The following is an 18,914-nucleotide window of genomic DNA, read 5'->3' as shown; positions in this document are numbered from 1 at the left end:
CATCAGGGTTTGACCAAGTGAATGTTTCAATCTGTGAGCACTGTGCTATAGAAACCAGAGCTGCTGGTGAAGCTTTGCCAGATGAGGGAAGAATCTTTGACCTTTGCAACACCTCCTCCTTTTCTGCTCAGAAAATGTTTAGCATGCAGTCAGGGATTCTGCACACAGGTATTGCTTGGAATGAGCTCTCATTAGTCCAGATGGATTTATTTAGGTGCTCCTGCCTCAGTCCCAGACAGCCTGAGTTAGGATATATTTATTCCCTTTTAGGGGTGACTTATGTTGAAGTGTGTGCTGTGTGTCTTGCCCAATGGCAATGGGCTGTGTCTCTTTTGTGTTCCTGGGTTTATTGTTTGGTGTCTTACGAGTTAGAACAGTGGAGACATCTCAAAATGGGGAGGCTGGCTTAAATTGCCCTTCTCTCCTCCTAGATTTTTCCAGAGGAGCATAAATGGGTGATGCCTCTCTCCATCCCTTTCTGCGTTTGTCCCAAAAATGGGAAATTTCAGGTGAACTCTTTCCTTGTGTGTACTCGTAGGTCTCCTTTTATTACCATCTGCACAGGGAAAATGCTGCCTCCGTGGCACACGCATGCACCTGACATAACATATCCATTTCTGAGCAGGGAGCAGCGAGAGAATTGATTAATGAAATGCATCTCTCGCTTCGATTTGTTCCGAGGGTTGGGCAGAAGCACTTGCTCTATTAGCATTCAGCTGGAGCAAGTGAGGATTTTTTCATTTTTTCCCCTGCCACTGAACACGGTCTATCCAAAGCTGGATGGAGTGGATGGACTTACTCTTTGTGCTGATTGCCTTGGGGACTGCTAATCAGGACAGGGCAGTAGATGAAAACCTGTTCAGCAGGTGGGATGTGGTATTCCTGCTATGAGCTTGTCCTTCTGACCTGCAGGTCCTTTCCTTCCCTGGAATGGGGTTCCCATGCAGGGCTGTGGGGCTCTCTGTGCCACTGAGAATTGCAGTAACAAGTAGGAGCATTGGGTATTCGTAGCACCTCCCTTGCTCAGTACCGGTTTGGTGCTGTTGGTGTCATCTGCCGTGTTTCAGGCTTGTGGGAGTCCACTTCTCCCCCTGAGAGCCCCAAGAGCAGCTCTGGCACCTCTGTGTAAGGGCTGTCAAACTCCCAGTGGAGGGAGGGGATGCTCCAGGCAGCAGTGAGCCCAGAGGCTGGAGGAGGCCTTTTGGAGCAGTCAGGCTGGAGTGGTGGAGGTTGAATGGCATGTGAAGGCTGTGACAGTGTGAGGAGTTCCATCCTTCCACCGTGGTCCAGGAATTCAGCTTGTTGGCTTTTTGCTGGATAAACATATGGCTCACTGCCCAGTGTTCCCTGGCACCCTGTGTGCCACCAAGGGACCCATGCCACAGTCCCCATCCACACCTTGTGGCAGTGGTGGCCATGGCAAAGGGGGAGGAGCAGGGCTATGAGTGCTCATGTGTGCCTGTTAAACTAACAGCTGCTCAGGCTGACAAATTGGGTTTGCAGGTTTTCCTAAGCCCCACGTGGAAGTACCAGAGGCGTTACTGTAGTTGTGGGAAGGTGTAGCTTTCTACCTGTTAATAACTACATTGATGAAGATTTGTTAAAGCTTTTAATTTAGCTTAAACATTTTGTGCAAGGGAGGTTGTAGAAAATTACAGTAATTGTGACTGTCAGATGAAGACGTTTGCTGTGCCTGGAGGGAATGGGCCAGCGTCGCGTGGCTGCCGGCAGGGAGCACGGGAGAGGTTTGGAGTGTTCCTGCACCTGGAGCGACAGGCCACAGCAGGAGTTAACACACAGGATCTCTCATCATACTCTCTCCACACGGACAGTATGTCTGCTACGTGGCGCCCTGCATGTCTGTGATTTAAGAAATAAACTGACTAGGATTTGTTCTTACTTTAAGGATTTATTTTATAGATTTTATCCTATTTATTTTGTGAATTAGGGACATAGGTAAGTGAAGGCCAGGGACTGTAGGCAGAGCCATGCTGGGCAGGAAAACTTCCTGCAGATGAATGCACAGGCTCTGGACCATCCGTGACTTTAGATGTGGATTTAGGTGCTGTTTTGGGTAGGTGGGGAGCTGGCTCCTGTGCAGAGCAGGAGCAGCCCTGTGCTGCAATATGGCCCTGCCGACGAGAGCTGTGCTGGCTGTGCCTGCGCCGTGCCGGGGGGGCCATGGCAAATTGCTCCCACGACTTTCTTTGCCTGTTCCCCTCCCACCTCCAGCCTGTTCAGAGGTGAGTCGTTCAGAGAGGGGTAGCTTGGGTGGTGTACGTGGTCTGGGTGGGGGCTGATGTTGCCCCCACCTTGGAAATACCGCCTAATAATTGTAGAAGGTACAAAGAGGACGAGCACGCGGAGAGTCTGGGGGCAAAGCGCTGTGGGAGAGAGCAGTGAGCCCCTTTCAGAAGGCTGAATTCCTTGCATAGACTGCATTTTCTGCCTGGGGTGTAGTGTTGCTGGCTGGCAGCCTTTCCAAGCCCACAGCCTCCTGCACAGATCTCACTGCTGGGAGAGGGGGAGGGTGCTATGTTTCACCATCCTGCAGTCACCCCTGGGCTCAGAGCTAAAAGCCTTGGCACACACGGCTTGGCTCCAGCTGGGTTTAACACGTCAGTGGGGAGGGAGCTGCCTGCCCCACTCCTGGAGGTGCAGAGCCTGGTGCTTCGGCTGTCGCTGAGGGCAATTTGCTGTAATGCTCTTCACCTTCTCACCTGCAGTGGGTAATTTTTACTGAGTGGCCTATTAAGGTGTTCAGGATAATCAGTGCAACAGGGCTGGGAGGTTTTGTGGCTCAGGATGGCTTTGCAAGCTAAACCTTAGCTGAGAAGTTGAAAATAATGTTGAGTATGTGTCGTCTTTGTTTGCCTTTTCCCCTCAAGCATCTCCTTTCGCTGCCTCCCTGTGGGAAAACCTCTTACTTTGCAGTACTTCGGCAGCAGCAGAATTCTTCTGCCCAGAATTTGTTTGTGGGAGGAGAACAGCCCCTCCAAGGATCCTGTGGCTCCAGGGTGAGCAGTGTGTTGGAGCCTGTCCTGCGCTTGCTGTGACCTGCACACACGTCCGTGCAGCGTGTCCAAGTGACAGGACCTCCTCTCCAGTCCTCTCCTCCCTTGCCTGTTTCTTCTTCCTCCCAGCACCAGCTGTTTGCAGCACAGCTCTGAGTTGCACTAGAGGTGCTGTACATGTCCTGCCTCATCCATTCCACCCTGGTACTCCTGAGGATGAGAGAGGAGGGGCACAAGGGATCACAGCATGCTGTGGTGTTGGCTCCAAGCTGGTGCAGATGCTTGTGGAGCAGTGATGAGCCCAGCCAGTAAGTCTATCTCTGCCTGACCCTTTCAGGGCTGACATCCAGGAGTCTTGCTCAGTTCTGCATCAAAGGAACTTTTTCACTACTCTTGCTTTGATTTGGTGTTACTTTCTGTGCTCAAGAGATCCCAGCTGAAGTTCCCTGTCCTCTCCTTCACGGAGGACTCTGCAGGCTGCTTCTTTCAGAGCTTGCAGGGGTGATTTTTTCCAGTCCATCCCTATCCCCACTGTCCATAACCTTGTGCTGTGAAAGGAATATGATGGAATTGCTCAGCCTCTGAAGCCCACCCCAAGAGTTCTGAGACCGTTTGCTGGGCATTGCCATGGTAGAGCCCCCAGCCCCCATGGAGCTGTCAGCCTGCTGTGGCTTTGCCAGGAGCTGTGATTCCCCTTGGGAAGTGTGGCTGTTCCTGTGTGCTCTGAGCAAGAGGGACACCGTGCTCCCTAATCAGGGTTGCTGTTTGGTCACACTCCTCCACATCCTAGTGAGGTTTTCTCGGGGTGCTTTTCTTGGCTTTTGAAGAGCCATTCCAGCACAGTGGGCAGATAGGGCTGGGTGGAGGTGAAGGGCAGGATTTGGTTCTCAGCTGGGAATTGAAAGCATGCAGGACCAGGTCTGGCAGGTGATAGCCACAAATAGGTTATTGCCTGGTAAGCCGGGGGGCCCAGGAGGCTCTGTCACCTTTTGTACACCGAGATGATGTCACTTAATAATGGACAGCAGAGAGACTGGTCACGCTGCATGAGATGGAGGAAACAGAAATGCTAACAAATTTCTTTTTTTAGGATTCCTGCCTCCCATCATGATCTTCCTGAGTACATGGCCCTCCAGAGCCCACAAAAATATTCTCATTGACACCTGTAGGATGAGAGGAGAATAATGGGAAAGAGGATTAAGGGTATCTGCTGTCAGGAGAAGGTTGTTTTGATGGTGCCATCCTGAATATGCACTGGCATTTGATGGATTCTCTTTTAAACTCTTGGATTCAGCAAGTTTTATTAATATGAGCATAAAAGGTTTTGTAATTTGTAGAAATTACTCTGTGGTGAAGTGGTCTGCAGTGTATATTTGAGAATACTAAAGCAGTTGGCTGAATTAAGGCCTTACATATTAATGTATTTTTCAAATTTTTCCAGGAAAACATTTTTCATTCCATTTGTATTGAATTGAAAAACTAAACGTGGCAGACAGCTGGTGGGAGAATTTGGTCTGTAACTGCTGCGGAGAGCAATGAATTGCTTGAAACATGTGATAACTATTTAAATTAAAGAAAAACACTAATGACAGCTGAGAATATGCCGAGGTTAAAATGGGTCATGCAAAAGCATTTCATTTTTCCAACTGTACATACTTTCTCAAGCTCACACTGCAATAAGGCATGTATATGTGTGCATGGATGTTTGTGTTTGTGAGAGATGCAAAGAAAAACTTCAAGTTTGGAGTCCGACAAAATCCAAAGCAATGATGGATGTTCTTGGAAAGCGGTGGTGAGACAAGCACATAATTGTGTTGGAGGGCCAGGAGGTCGCTCAGGGTCCTTCTGAGCACAGTGCTGTGCTCAGCCCAGCATTCAAGTGTGGTTTTTTGGCTGAAATTTATGTTTCTTATTCCACGTTTGGGGTTTCTGGCTCTTGTGTTAGAGCATTGTTGGATGGATTTGTTCAGCAGGGTGGGTTTCACAGCAAAGACAGTTTAACAGAGATGGATAAAGCAGAAGCCATTTCTTCTGGGGGCTTTCTGCCCCCATCCAGGAGCCTGTATGAATATTCAAAACTCTGCCTGTGACAGAGATGCCTTCGGGTTGTGCTGTTGGTAGGACAGATGCTGACAGCCCTGGGGGAGGATTTCTGCTGCAGGGTTTTGCTGTGTGCATGGAATGGAATGGTTGGAAGAAGAGGCAGCTGTGGATTGTGGTCCAAGAGCAATTCCAAACTTTAGAGCTTTGTCTCCAAAGCAGTTCAGCCTCTTTACTGTGGAAAGACATATATAGAGAGAGGTGAGCCTTGGAGAGCAAACAAGTATCCTGGCATGTATGAAATCCACCCACCTCTTAGCAGGGTGTCTGGATCCCCTTGGCTGCCTCCCATCTACTTGAATAGGATGAAGTTGTTTTTTTGCAGGTAGGAGAAGAGGGTCAAAACTCTTACAGGCTCTGCCTCTGGTCTCCAGCACTGCCAGTCTGTGGGCAGTTGTTTTGTGTAATTTGACATCTGGCTTGTTCTTCCTCTTGCCTTGTTTTAATTTCCTGTGGCTGCAGGAATGCTACAAGGCAAGGGGGAAACTCTCGTCTCTGGGGTTGTGGCATTTCCCCTCTGTTTCTCATTCTGTGTCCTTCCCAAATGGAGCAAGTGAACATACAAGGAAGCAATTTAGGAAGGTAACTGCTGAAGCTGCCAAATTGCCTGTCTTTCTCTCACACTGTTGCCTTAAGGAAGAAAATGAGGCAAGAAGCAAATTTACACATTGAAACCTTTCAGTTACTGTTGTCAGGGTTGCTGGGGGTCTGTAGGAGCACAGGAAAGGGAGGAATTATATTTCAGGCTGTCTTCAGGAGAGAAAAGCCTTTCTCTTAGCTCATACATCATAACAGGTTTGCATTTCTCAGCAGAAACACTTGAGTTATTAACTTTCCTTCCCTTCTTCTTTCCCCAGCATTATCCCGCTTTTTCCAGCAGCCGGAGTCACAGACAGTGGAGGAAAATGGCATGGCCCGGTTTGAGTGCCGGATCGAGGGGCTGCCCTCCCCTGTCATCACCTGGGAGAAGGACCATGAAGCTGTTCCAGCAGAACCCAGGTGATTCCCTGTTTGCTTTCTCGGGTCGGCTTGAAAAAGAGCAAAGCAAAACCTGACCATTTAGGATGTGGAAATCATTCTATAAAATGGTAGAATGACACGACAGGTGATAGAGAGGTGATATCAGGTTTGGACCTGATAACTAACTGATATAAGAGAAGGTATTCAAGGGACTGAGGAAAAAAGGTCCATAAACATCTAAATAAAATTAACTTTCCCCCATATATGAAAACCACAAAGGAAGAAACTCTTGATACTGTGCTGGTTATTACAGCTCAGAACCTGCACCCTGCAAAGGCCTGTGTGTACCCAGGATCGGGCATGGCAAGGCATGGATGCTTTGGCATGTCCTCTTGGGTGAAATGACATGGAATTTGTTGGGTTATTGGGGCCTGGAGTGAGGAGTATTGACCTGGGCATACCCAGGTGAACTCCATTATGTGGATTTTCTTTGATTTTGGTTGTGGTTTTAATGGGAGGCCTTTCCCTTTGTCTTACCCCCGTGTTTAGACACCATCTAGTAAAATACACTGAATTTTCTTTTTCTGGATAAAAGAGGAGAATCCTGAAGCATGATACCTTTTCCTTCATGAAAGTCAGTTACAGAGGAGGGGATAAACCATTAGCTGGCTGTCTGTTTGTCTATAGACATCACTTCTCCAGGGGATCAGTAACTGAATTGTCCTTTAGTTCTTAAAAACTCTTTTTCTGCTCTTCAGAAACCTCCTGGGGAAGTTCATCCAAGTGGCAGAAGAGGAAAAAAAGAGGGGGTGTTGGGGGGAAGTTAAGAAATACTTTTGAAGCAGTGGCTATTTCTATAAGAATACCCACTTATATCCTTGAGTCTGGAGTGTGGCATCTAAAAGTTCATAGGAGGCTGTTGAGAAGAAAATTAATAAAAAAAGGAAGGAAGAAAACCCCAGAAAATAAGGGATTGCAGGGAGAAGTGTGTCATAGATACAATGGCTTTTTAATGAGACAGCTCGATGGATATTGTGAAATTACTTGCTCAGAGATTGCTTTCATCGCGGGCAGCCTGAAAATTGTTTTCCTTGTAAAAGCCAGGCCATAATCTCCATCTGCAGATCTTGCTTTTTAAATCATGTTCTAGCTAATATGCTTTTTCAGAAGGATTTGCTTTTTTTGTTGTTGTCTAGTTGTTGTTGGATTTAATATAACCGGCTTTCGAAGGAATTAAGTGAATTCCAGGAAATGTTGGCTGCCAACCAGAGCTCTCTGTTATCCTCCCTGCATTGTGCCTAAGGATGGGATCTCAGGCTGGCCTGATTACTGTGGGCTCCCTCCTGTGCACACTTGGGGTGAGCCTGTGAAAATGCAACCCTTTGGCTGGGCAGGTGTCAGGGTGATGATTTCATACTCCAAAATAGCAGGGCTGGGAGGGTGTGCAAAATCAGGCTTAGGGACTGGACATACAGCCCTGGAGTAGTGCTACTACATCAGTGTTTTTGATTTAAGAGGGATAGAATAATCATGTTAAACTCACAGTGCTTTTCCCTTTTCTTGCTTTTCCTTTTCTCCTCTCTTTTCTTCCTTTTCCCCTCTTTTTAACTCTTCTGCCTCCACTTTTCTTTGTTGTTCTTACCTTGGGAACTCTTTTCACCCTTTGCCCCTGGATGCTGGTTCTAGCATGGTGCCACCTCAAAGGTACTGAGAGCTGATCTTAAAAAAGTATTTAAACAATCTAAAGCGTACCAAAGTGCTGATTTGTGTTTTTGGAGTACCTTTCCCGTCCCTCTTAAGGACAGAAATCTAAATTACCTATGTGAGTAAGGCACAGATTATTTTGCAGTTCTGGCTCTGAAGCACATTGAATAAACACAGTCTTAAATCTGCAGCAGCTGTTGAAAGGTGGCTCACAGGATTTCTCTAGATTGCAGTTGATTTGGGGTGTGTGCAACATCTCTTGGCATAATCTCTGGTTTAGGTGCTGGCTGGGTTTCACATCAGGCTCCAAAATTCTGTTTATTTTCTCTAGAGCCAAGATGAGCACTTGCTGGGACCTGGAGGTCTTTGGAGGTCTGGACAGCAAATCCATAACCTACAGACCACATGCTCTGCAATCAGTATATTTTTTCACATTTTGGCTAAACTCTACTCTTGTGTAGAGTTTATTTCTGTGATGTGTCAGGAATGCCTTGACGTGGCTCATGTTCATGTACAGGACTCTGGAGCTGTGAGCAAAAGGGCTTCCAAACTGAGCCTGCAACAGAGCTGCAGGTTCCTCACTGTGCTCAGGACAGCTTTGGGCTGTCCTAGGCACCTTCAAAAGGCTGAAGGTAGGGTGTGCTGGCAATTTACTAGGGAGAAGGTAAGAAAGGGAATAGGGCTGTTAATACTGGGATATTCTCTGGGCTGTAGGGTTGCAGGGTTTGGACACGAGGCAGTGGCACTTGATTTCAGCTCTTAGGCCTTGCCCTGGTGAGCAGCCCTGAGCCCCTCAGTGCTGGCAGGGAGGGGAAGAGCTCTGTGGGTGTGCCCTGTTGTTCTTGCTGCCTTTGGAGCCTAGGTAGTTGGCCCTGCTCTGGGTGTGCTGTCCTTCAGTGTAATCCAGATGGGGGCTTGCCTTTCGCCCCCATCGAGGCAAGCTTCTCTGAGATCCTGACACTGCAGCTATCAACAGCAAAACTCCTAGGGCTGCCAAGGTTCCAGCGTTTCTGTTGCTTCCAGGGCCTTTGTCTGTCTGTCCTTTAGCTTTTGTTTCCTGCTTAATCCTTGGTGAAGGTGAGCAGACAAAAAGATTTGTGCTTTGTGTGGAAGAAAAGCTCTGACAACTGTCTGCTCTGAGTCATCAGGCAAATTTCCTTACAGGGAGCCTGAGGATGGAGCAAATGCCCTTGCAGGCTGCCTGAAGGCTTCTAGTGCAGGGCTGCTGGGACCCTGAAGAGCTGGAGGCTTTGTGAGCAGCTGGGAGAAATGGTGGATAGAGAAATCCTGCTTTTCTTCCCTCCTTGCTTCCCCAGCAGAGCAATCCTCACCACTGCCATGCTTTCCCAACAGGATGTATGGCACTGAGTAGATCTCTACCACTGGTACTGAGGGGACTGTCTCAAGCTCTTTTGATGAAGTCTCCCCATTCAGCTCCTTTGTTTCCAGCTCCTGCTCTCTTCAGGGACACAGTGACTTGTTTTGTGCCCTCAAGAGAAGCTGGGTGCTGAATGCCCTGGTATAGTGACCCTGCTCTGAGAGAAGAAAGGCTGGAGACCAGGGGTCTGTCCTAGCCTCAGTGAATCTGTGATACATCGCTGAAGTGTCTTTTTGTGGCTGGGAGATGCCTTGCCTGGTGTTTGAAATATGTTGATATTAATTACAGACTCAAATAGCAGATGCACGACAAAAATAAATATTATCGCAGTGGGAGGCTTTCCCTCCATGGAGCTGAGAGGATGCAAATATTTGTCATCCTTCTCCCGAGTCCTGATGAGGCATCCTGATGAGGGCTTTTGGGTATCACCTCCTCTGAGGTCTTTTGGAGCTTGATCCTTAGCAAAATGTCTTTGTAAGTAGCAGGAACGTGGCTTTAGGGATGTAAGGCATTGCTTTTGTGTACATGGAAAGCTTCAGCCAGTCTGTGTCCAGGAATCGGGCTGTAGGATTGTTTCAGGGGAGACAGAATGGTCACTGGAGGAGCTCTTGTAGCTCTTCCTTCTTCATCACCTGTAAAGAGGACAAGACACGATGAGCTCAACTGCAGTAGCTGAGGTCCAGGATCGATGCAAGACTCACAGCAGGGATATTTGTCTCTGGAACAGACTGCTTAAGGCAAGGGAGGCGTTTCCATGAGGGCAGATTTAGGATAAATGTCTGCAGGAGCAGGCATGCTGTTGGTGACCATGGCTTGAATGCAGGATGAGTGATCTGTTAAGGTCTTCTTGGCTCCATGATCCTTGCTCATGGCACTCCAGCTATCTCGGCACCTGGAGAACCACAGTTTGACTTACTGTGATCTTTGTGGATGGCAGGACTGGCATTCATGGTTATAACTTGCCTTTGTGCTGTTCCTGTGGAATAGCTGCTATCCCTCCCCTTAGCAATTGCCTTTGAATGTGTCCTCTTCATAATGAAGACTGATAACCCAGAGCTGCCTGTCAAACCTCGGCAGCTCTGTTTATAGAGACTCGCAATTAAAAATGGATCTCATATATAATTAAAAAGGATCACGTAGGCTTTGCGCCTTGCATTCAAGAATAAAGAGGCTGCCATCTAGGAATCCAGGCAGAAAATGGAGATGCTGACAGCCCGCTCCTACTTTTATGCTAATTGCTAATCATCTGCTTTGTTCAGTGTAATGCAGCAAGGATTGTGTTCATGTCGTGAGCAATGTAGCCATTTCACTCTGTGGAAGTGTTTCCCAGTAGCATCCCATGGGCAAATCAGAGGATACTGAATGCCCAGCTGTGAGTTTGTCACCTTGTGAAAGCCAGAAACTTGTGGGAGAAGGAAAGGAGCCACTACAGCTCAGAAATTACGCAGGTTCAGGTGGCTGCCTGTGTCGTGGCTGCTTTGGCCCATGGAGGTGCAGCTGTGTCTCTTTTCATGTACCATACTTGAGGTGCAGCAAGAAAAAGATGACGTTCAGACTTCTTTGTAGTGTGTTTTTTGTCTGGCAACCAAACCTTTGTAAAAAGCAAGTGCTGAAAATGGCTGTAGCATGTGCTCAAGCTTGGGGACATCTACAAATGTGTATGTAGAAGTGTATGCAGTTGGTTTATACTCTCCAGTTGGTTTGTGTCAGCAAAGTCCTGTTAGTCTGGTCTCCCAAAAGCACCTTTTGCATTTGGAAGACTCCGAGGTGATGAATAGGTCTGTACCTGCTGCTTTTTGAGAACGATGGGTTGGGTTGCTCAGAGGTCCCCATATCCCATTCTGCTGTCACTACCAGGAACTGCACATGAGAGGTTTTTCAGGAGAAAAGGAAGGGATAAAAGGGCTTTGAGGTGATGAATATCTGGGGTAAGGCATAGCCTGTCTCACACTCTTCCTTTTGGTTACTCAGGTTTATAACTCTTCCCAATGGTGTCCTCCAAATCGTGGATGTGCAGGAGAGCGATGCCGGGATTTACCACTGCGTGGCAACCAACGCCGCCCGAAAGCGCTACAGCAACGACGCCACCCTCAGCGTGGTGAAAGGTGAGGTGCTGCCAGCAGCCTCTTGGGCTGGGTACAGGTCTGCCAGGTAATCATTGTGTGTGGTGGGGGAGCTGGGCTCAAATACCAGTGACCGTCTCCCCTCTTGTGGCTCTGCATGTGGCCAGCTTTGGGTAAGACTTGCAGAGAAGACATTTCATGAAAGGTTTCTCTTTGCTGGTGATGGGATGAGGAGACTGTTGGGAGGACTCCTTTGTGCTCTGGAGTGATTAGAAGGGATGAGGCAGCCCATTTGCTCCTTAGGGAGGGCAGCATTTTTGGTGGTGTTCTCTGCAGTGGCATTGGATAGCAAGAGAAGCAAGGGCTGGCATGGACAGACGAAGGTGCTTCCCAAGCAAGCGAGAGAAATAGCTGGAGGCTGGAGTAGCTGCCAGGACCGTGTTTCCAGGCTGCCCAGCACAGTCCAGAGGAGGGTGAGCACAGTGACATCCACCTTGTGTTCTGTGTCCGTATTGCTGGTGCTCTGCTGAGCTCCAAAGATCTTTATGTGGTATTTGGGAACAGCCCCAGCTGGGATTTCTCCCGGTGATACAGGCCTTTGGAGCAAGGCTTTGGATGTCCTTCACCTCCCGATCTGGGCCTCAACCTTTGAGTGCATTTTCCTTTGTAAGCCAAGAGTGCGGCGGGCAAGTCTGGACATGAGGATGTAGCTGAGAGCCTGAGTGCAGTGGGGGTCTCCAGGCTCCAGCATCCTTCCCAGCATGCCTGGCTGCCTCCCCAGCTTTATATCACCCTGTCCTGCGAATGGACAAACTCAGCAGGGCTGGGAGTCTGGCTGAGCTGTCCCTTCTCTCTGGACAGTGCCCCCTGCCACATCTGTCTCCTGCTCGTGCTGACCCCAGTGTATCTTGCAGGCAGCTTTAACCTTGAAAGCTCTGAAATCCTTCCCAGCCCCTTTCGTCTTTGTTTAGGATTGCATTGCTTGGCATTCTGCTCCCAATGTATTTTCCCAGCGATGGCTTTGCTGTTCATCCATCAGCAGGGAGTGTAATTAACTGTGGAGCCTGAGAACACACCTCTGATCAATGGATTGTGTCATGGAGGTAATCTGGGTGGAATCTGCAGAGAATTCGTGAGCGGTTGAATGCTCTGTATCTAATTGCCAGCCCCTGCCAGATCCTCTGCGTGTTTAATGAAGCTCAGAGCCGAGGGGAGCACTTCCTATGGGCAGTTCCACGCTCCAGAGACAGCTCCTGTGTTGGCTCTGGTGTGCTATTGATAACTAATATCGATCAAGCTGCAAAGGTGAATTTGATGTCCTTGGCATCATAACTCATTCTGCATAATTGCATCTTGTAGCTCTGCAATGTTTAATCTGCTTTGCAAATGGAGGCAATGGAAGAGGTTAAATGGGAAGCGTTCCTTCTGGAGCACCAGCCGGCCCGAGCAGATTTCTGCCTGGAGTTCTCACCCAAATCTCTCTTCTGCAGCACCACACCACCCGCTGGCTGCTAAAACAAATATGTGAGGTTGAGTTTTTCACCAGATTGAGCTGATAGTGATGAAAAACATGCCTGTTAAATCTCTGGGGTTTTTTATAATTGGGGAGAAGTATCTCTGAGACAGATGGGAAACTGCAGTGACCTGTGCAGGCTGTAAACTTCTCCACGAGTGACTGGCATGGTATTGATCCTTTTTTGTTTCAGCACTTCACCATCAGAGCACATTTTTGGATGCCTAGACTGGCTTGAGGAGTCTTTTCCTCCCTGTTCAGAAGCAGCTGATAATAGTTGGAGTGAACTGGTCAGGCAGAAATCCTTTCCTGATTGTGAAAAATAAAACCAAACTAAACCAAAACAAAGAATTCCAGGGAAAAAAAACCAAAAAACAAAATAAACTGAAAGACAGACAACAAAATAACAATAGACTGAAGTACAGTTATTTAGTGTTGCTTAATTGGAAATTTCAGGGACCAAACTCCTGTGTGTCTGCAGACAGGTGCAACTAAACTGCTCCTTCCCTCCCTGCTCCTGGCAAAGGACTCCTTTGTGCCAAGATAAGGTGACAGTCCAGCCTTTCAGTCCCACTGCACTGCCAGGGCCCCTGGAAAAGGTTTATGCAGTGGGACCTCGTGTCTCCTTACCCACTGTCCCACTGGCAGCACTGGCAGTGCTGTGTTATGATGCTGGAGGCTGTGCTCCTGGTAGATTTTGAGTCTTGCTGGTGATAATGCAAATGCTTCCAAGGATCAGGTCTGGGAACATTTTGTGTTCATGCCTCTGCCTTCCAGACAGGGCTGGATTTGAATGAGCTGTGCATAGCAAAAGAATCAGTTTCCCTATAGCTCTTCTGCCCAGTTGTCCTGTTCCTCCCCCTCCCTCCCTGCTCCTTATATGATGGCTGGGAATTGTTCCCTCTCCCTTATTAAAGGCCTTTTCCCAGTAAAAACAGCAATTAACATGACCCCTTTCTGTCATATCTGCACAATCTAAAAACCCCAAAAGTGTCTTTACCCTGGGCAGTGTGACTTCCCCGTCCTGGGGGGAATTTGGGCTGTGCTGTGTGTCCGTGGCTGAACACATGCTGGCCGTGGCCAGGCAGGGCAGGAGCGGCGGGGCTGCAGATGTTTTGGCTGTGCAGACTTCATAGTGCAAATTTCCAGACCTTCCCTGGGGAAGCGGCGTTTGGAGCTGGAAGGGAAGAGAGCAGACAGGACAGCGGGATACAGTCACGCAGCCCTGAAACAGAGCCTGCTGCTGAAACAGGGATAGCTTGGGTTTTCCCCTTGGATCTCCACTGCTTCCCAGTGCACGGAGTGCCAAACACATCTGGCAGCTCTGTCCCTTCACCCCTCACCTGGACAGGTGATGAATGAGCCCTGTGTCTCTCTCTGCCAAAAAGGGCATTAGGAGCTGGCTGTGGGAGGCTTTCCCAGGCCCTGGCTGTGCATGCTGCCTTTCCTTGGGGTAAGCTGTGTCTTGTTCCTTGTAGCTCCTTTTTCTGGAAGCAGGCTCTGGAGCCGTAGTCTGAACTAGTACATAAAGAACTAATTCCTTGTGTGTCCTGGTCGTGTTCCCAGGTTCTTGACATACACACAGAAGTGTTGCCATGCTTCATAAAGCAGCTCTCAAAGAAGAGTAGCAGAAGGGCTTGGGGAACGTGACGTGTGGTCTCAGCAGATCACTTTGCCTGTCACTTCGCTTTCCCCCTCCATGTCATGCACATGCCTGCTCTGTGTATTTTCATGGGCATAGGAACTCCTGCTTGCTGTGTGTTTGCCCCACAACTGGCACAATGTGGCATAAATAACAGTCTGAAGCTGTGCTGCTGCAAGAACAGTAAACTTTTACAAAGATTTAGTCTATTCTGTTTTTAAATGTCACAAGGAGTGTGGCTCCCTCTAATTTCCATTGCATCTTCCTCACTGAATGAATGCTAGGATCTCTCTTCTTCACAGCTAACCCAAATTTCAGTTCCCTGCAATTCATCCCATCAGTTTTAGTTGCAAAGCGTTGGGAATCTTGAAAAAAATGCCATTCCTCCTTATTTTTTAATCCCTTTGAGTATGTATAAGCAATATGGTGTCTCCCAAATGACCTAAAGAAAGTTAAAAATCTTGGCAGTTTTAGTATAGAATAGTTTCCTCCCACTGAAGTGGAAGAAACAAGTTTGAGATCCTGACCCCAGAGCTCCTTCATGTAGATCTGAGTGTTTGTGTCTTTTCCTATTTATTGGTTATTGCAGAAGGATTGTCAAAGCGTGGTCCTGGGAGCCAGGACTCCTGGAGAATCAGTTCCTCAACGTTTAAATTTCTGTAAATAGGGATAATGTAATAAATAGCTTTGGAGCTGCCCTTTTAGAAGGGATGGGTCAGTCTGGAGAATGATTCTGGGCATTTGGTGCTGGAGGGCATCTAGGGGCATATACAGAGAGAGGTGTGGACACGTATCTCAGTGTGGGTGTGGGATTTCCCCTCCTCGTGTCCTCTGGACCCTATTCCGGGTCTGTGCATGTGGGGTGGCCATGACTGCTGTGACATGTGTGGGAAAAGCCTTGCCTTAAACCAGATGGGCAAGAATCAGAATCTCCCTGTGCTGCAATAATGCAGGAATTGGAGAACAGAGCAGGGTGATGGGTGGAGGTCTGGGCTGAGCAAACCACGGAGGAGTCTCCCAGCAGCTGAGCACATCCCCCGCGAGCTGGGATTTAGTGCCATGTTATTAGAGATGACACTGCGAGATTGCCGTTGGCAGAACATCATTTACGCTGACAGTTGTAGCAGCTTGCTGCAGCAGTGTCCCAGGAAATGGATTTTTCAGCCAAATATTTGTATGAATGTGATAACAGGGACAGAGCTTGGAGGCAGCTGAAGCACCTTCAGTTTTTTTGTTCTTTTGGTGTTTGTGCTGCAGTGGCTTGCAGGTACCAACACAGAGCCTGGGATGGGGGTGGTTCCTGCTCCAGAGGGCTGTAGGAAAATACAGCTCTTGACTGGGATGAGCTTTAGGGATGGAGGGGAAGGTGGTGATAAAGTGAGCAACACTCGCAGTTGGCCACCACCTCGCAGAAACAGACGTGCTGTTACCACAAGTGGATTTTCAGTCCCTGCATGTGCGAATGACGTGCTGGATGCTGGCTTGGCACTCAGCCTGAGCCCTGGCCACGTGCTCTTCTCCCCTCGCGGCTTCCAACACAGGTGCTGGGCAGCCAGGGGACAGGGACCTTGGATTTGGGTCAGTGCTGCTCTGGGCTGGCCTCCGTGACTGCAGCTGGGCATTGATCCTGTGTGTGCTGCCAGCGACAGTGAAGGGCAGCATTAACCAGAGTGGAGGGATGGTCCCACCTGGATTAGGGTGGTCTTCCTCCAGCAGGAACCCATTGCAGGGGCAGCAGGGCCCTTGGTGGTTGTGGGGGCAGAGCTATCCACAGCTGTGTGTGGGCATGGCACACTTCTTCTGGGAGGCATGAGTTGTGGGCATGTGTAGGGAGAGAAAGTGTGGGGTTGGATAACACCATTGCATTTTTGCTTTGAGCTGTTGGCATAATCAGCAAGTGATGCATTCACCTCTGGAGAAGGAGACATTCCGCTTCCAACCTGCAATTGCCGTGTTCCTGTTCCATGTGCCTCCTGTGCAGGACACAGAACTGTCACTTCTCCCCCTCTCCTTTTAGCATCCTTCTGTTTTCCTTTGCCCTCTGGTCTCTCACTCCACTAGCAGTTAAGCAGGGAACTGCTCTCCACTTGACATCCCAAAAGCTCAGCCGTGAGGACTCTGTTTACGAGTGTTTCACGGCTCTGGTTTCCTGGGAAGCAGGTATCTGAAGCTCTTTGCATAATGCATCTGATGGATTCTGTAAAACACTGTTGCTCCTGCCTGTGGCAGAAGGTGCTAAGCAAGCCATGGCAAGTGTGAATTCAGAGGATGGCAAGATCAAGGAGGAGGTACACAACACTTTCTGCTTAATAAATAGATCTTTAAAGCTAGAAGTGACCTTCTGCCTAACAAGCTGTAAACTTTAACTCCATCTCACTTTACTGAGCCTGTCACTGCTGGTGGGTTTCAAGCACACGTGGAGCAGGATCGAGCCCATTGATATTAGGTGAAACTTGTGAAAGGCTGGTGCAGATGTGTGTCAGGCACCCATCCAACCACACAGCTCTTCTTGGCTGGGGTTCCTACAGGGCCAAGATGCATCACACCCCTCACATCACCGAGGGAAAGCTGCTCGCAGCTCCAGTGTCAGCAGCCTGCTCTGGGAGCCCAAGGGGAGTTCCAGCTCAGCTGTCTGTGAAGTTCCATGGGGCTATGATGTGCCACACTCCTGACAGCTCCAGCAGCCTGCAGTGACAGAGGGTTTGATACAAAATGCAGAGCCCTCACCTCCCATTAAGCACAACAGCTAAGCCCGGGGATGGCACCGCAGTGAGTGGCAACAGAGGTGTCAGGGATAATAGAGCAGAACAAGGGATGTACGGCTGGGAATAGGTGAGCTGTTTCCAGGTCCTGAGGGGAAACTGGTCTAATCCACATGCAGTGGTAGCTGTGCATGACGTTTAGAGCTGTCAGATGTGGCCAGGCTCGTGTGTTACTCTGCCTTCAGCTCCTGCAGACGAGGGATGTCTGGATTCGGGCGTGGTTTATGGTCCTCTGGTGTTCTCCACATGCATCCCTTACTAATTCAGGTCTGCTGCACTTTCGAAGCTTCCTGAAATAACAGCTGGTGTTTGGTAAGGTGCGGACTGAAGCACGGTTTAAGCAGTAGGCTCCATTCAGTTCTCCTCTGAGTCCCTTGGTGGTGCAATCCTGTGGTGCATCAGCACATCTGCACTACAGGCATCACACCTAGCCTGTCCTGGAGGATGTGGGACAGGCTATGACTGCATGGAGAGGCTGGAATGGAGCTAGGAATAGAGACCATAATTAGGTCAGCAGCTTGAAGTGGGCTGCAGGACAGGAAGGTTGATGTGGTTGGGCTCCTGATGACACTAGTTAATTATTAATCATTGGTGTTACAGCTGTGCCTCAGCAGCTCTCTGAGGCCGAGGGCTGGCGATGCCCTCCAGCGCTGACAGCGTCCAGCAGCTGGAGTGAGGATGTTGGGAGTGTCTGGAGGCATAGCAAAGCTCATGGGGGTGTCTAATCCCATTACTTTTGACACAGGACAGACATGTCCCTGTCTCCAAGACCCACCAGTACCTACAGGGATGCTGAGGAACAGGAGTGGGAGGAGTGGGCCTGGGTCACAGGGGAGGCTGAGTCAGGAGCAGAGCTGGGCTGCTCTGAGCCCTCACTTGGATATCTTGGGTGCTAGGGATCGCTCAGAACACAGCTGGGAGTTTGCCTTCAGTATCAGAGATGTTCTTCCCCATCTCTGTTTCTGGTGCAGCCAGGGGGCAATGCCAAGTGGATTGTGGACAAGAATGAGGAGCAGGAAGAGAGAGGAAGGATGGGATAAGTAGGGGCAGGTGGTGTTATCAAACACTGTCTTAATGCACAGCTTTACGTCAGGGTTCGCTGTGGCACCCACCAAATGTCCAGGCAAAGGGCTCTGACAGAATCTGTGGCTATCAGCGATGATCTTTCCCCATGGAAAGCCAGCTTTTCTTCCGGACTTTTCCTAGAAAAACAGATTTGCATTGTCCTGAGTGAATGCAGATGCATCCATCTGCTTTTAGTTCTCTCCCTTCCAAGCTGGCAGTCTCAGTTTGGTGCCAGACTGTGTTACTGTGGGCTCCCAGCATGTTGTGTGTTCGCAGCGTCACTTGTGGGAAGCATTCTGTGTACCTGGCATCAGGGAGAGCCCTCTGCAAGATCCCTTCCCAAAATGTTCCTCTTTTCAAAGCTGCTCGGGACAGTGGATGGCTCTCTGGCAGAGGGAATGGGGCAGAGCAGGAGCCATGGTCACAGAGGAAGCAGGTTGTGCCCTCCTGCACAGTCCAGGGCCTCCAGCCTCATCCCTCTCTGCTGTCGCTGCATGTGCCTGAGTTGCAGATGGATCTGATATTACAAATAAATCTGAATTGCAAATAGGTCTGATGAAAAAGGTGTCAGCCCCTAGGAAACATCAGCCTCAGAGCACAAGGAGGAAGTGACTGGAGTGAAATGGCTCCAGTCACTGAGGCAAGGTGAGTAAGGAGGAGTTTCAGGGTGACTTGTGAGCCAGAATGGTCTTCTGTTGACCACGTCTCTGTGT

The 18,914-nt window shown here is 49.1% G+C and overlaps 1 protein-coding gene across 2 annotated transcripts in view; it reads left to right on the top strand.

Moving 5' to 3' along the window:
- The window catches only part of IGDCC4 (immunoglobulin superfamily DCC subclass member 4), an 85,610-nt gene that overhangs the window by 31,244 nt on the left and 35,452 nt on the right, over nucleotides 1–18,914 (top strand). For both annotated transcript variants that reach the window (XM_038146986.1, XM_038146985.1), the window contains exons 3-4: nucleotides 5,972–6,113; nucleotides 11,128–11,261. In XM_038146986.1, the coding sequence (XP_038002914.1) occupies nucleotides 5,972–6,113; nucleotides 11,128–11,261 (276 nt within the window). The remainder of the gene's footprint in view (nucleotides 1–5,971; nucleotides 6,114–11,127; nucleotides 11,262–18,914) is intronic.

The sequence above is a fragment of the Motacilla alba genome, chromosome 10 (genome assembly GCF_015832195.1).
Source record: "Motacilla alba alba isolate MOTALB_02 chromosome 10, Motacilla_alba_V1.0_pri, whole genome shotgun sequence".
In the NCBI taxonomy this organism is placed as follows: Eukaryota; Metazoa; Chordata; class Aves; order Passeriformes; family Motacillidae; genus Motacilla; species Motacilla alba.
Note: the sequence above shows the minus strand (reverse complement) of the source record. Positions and strands in the feature narration are given on the sequence as shown.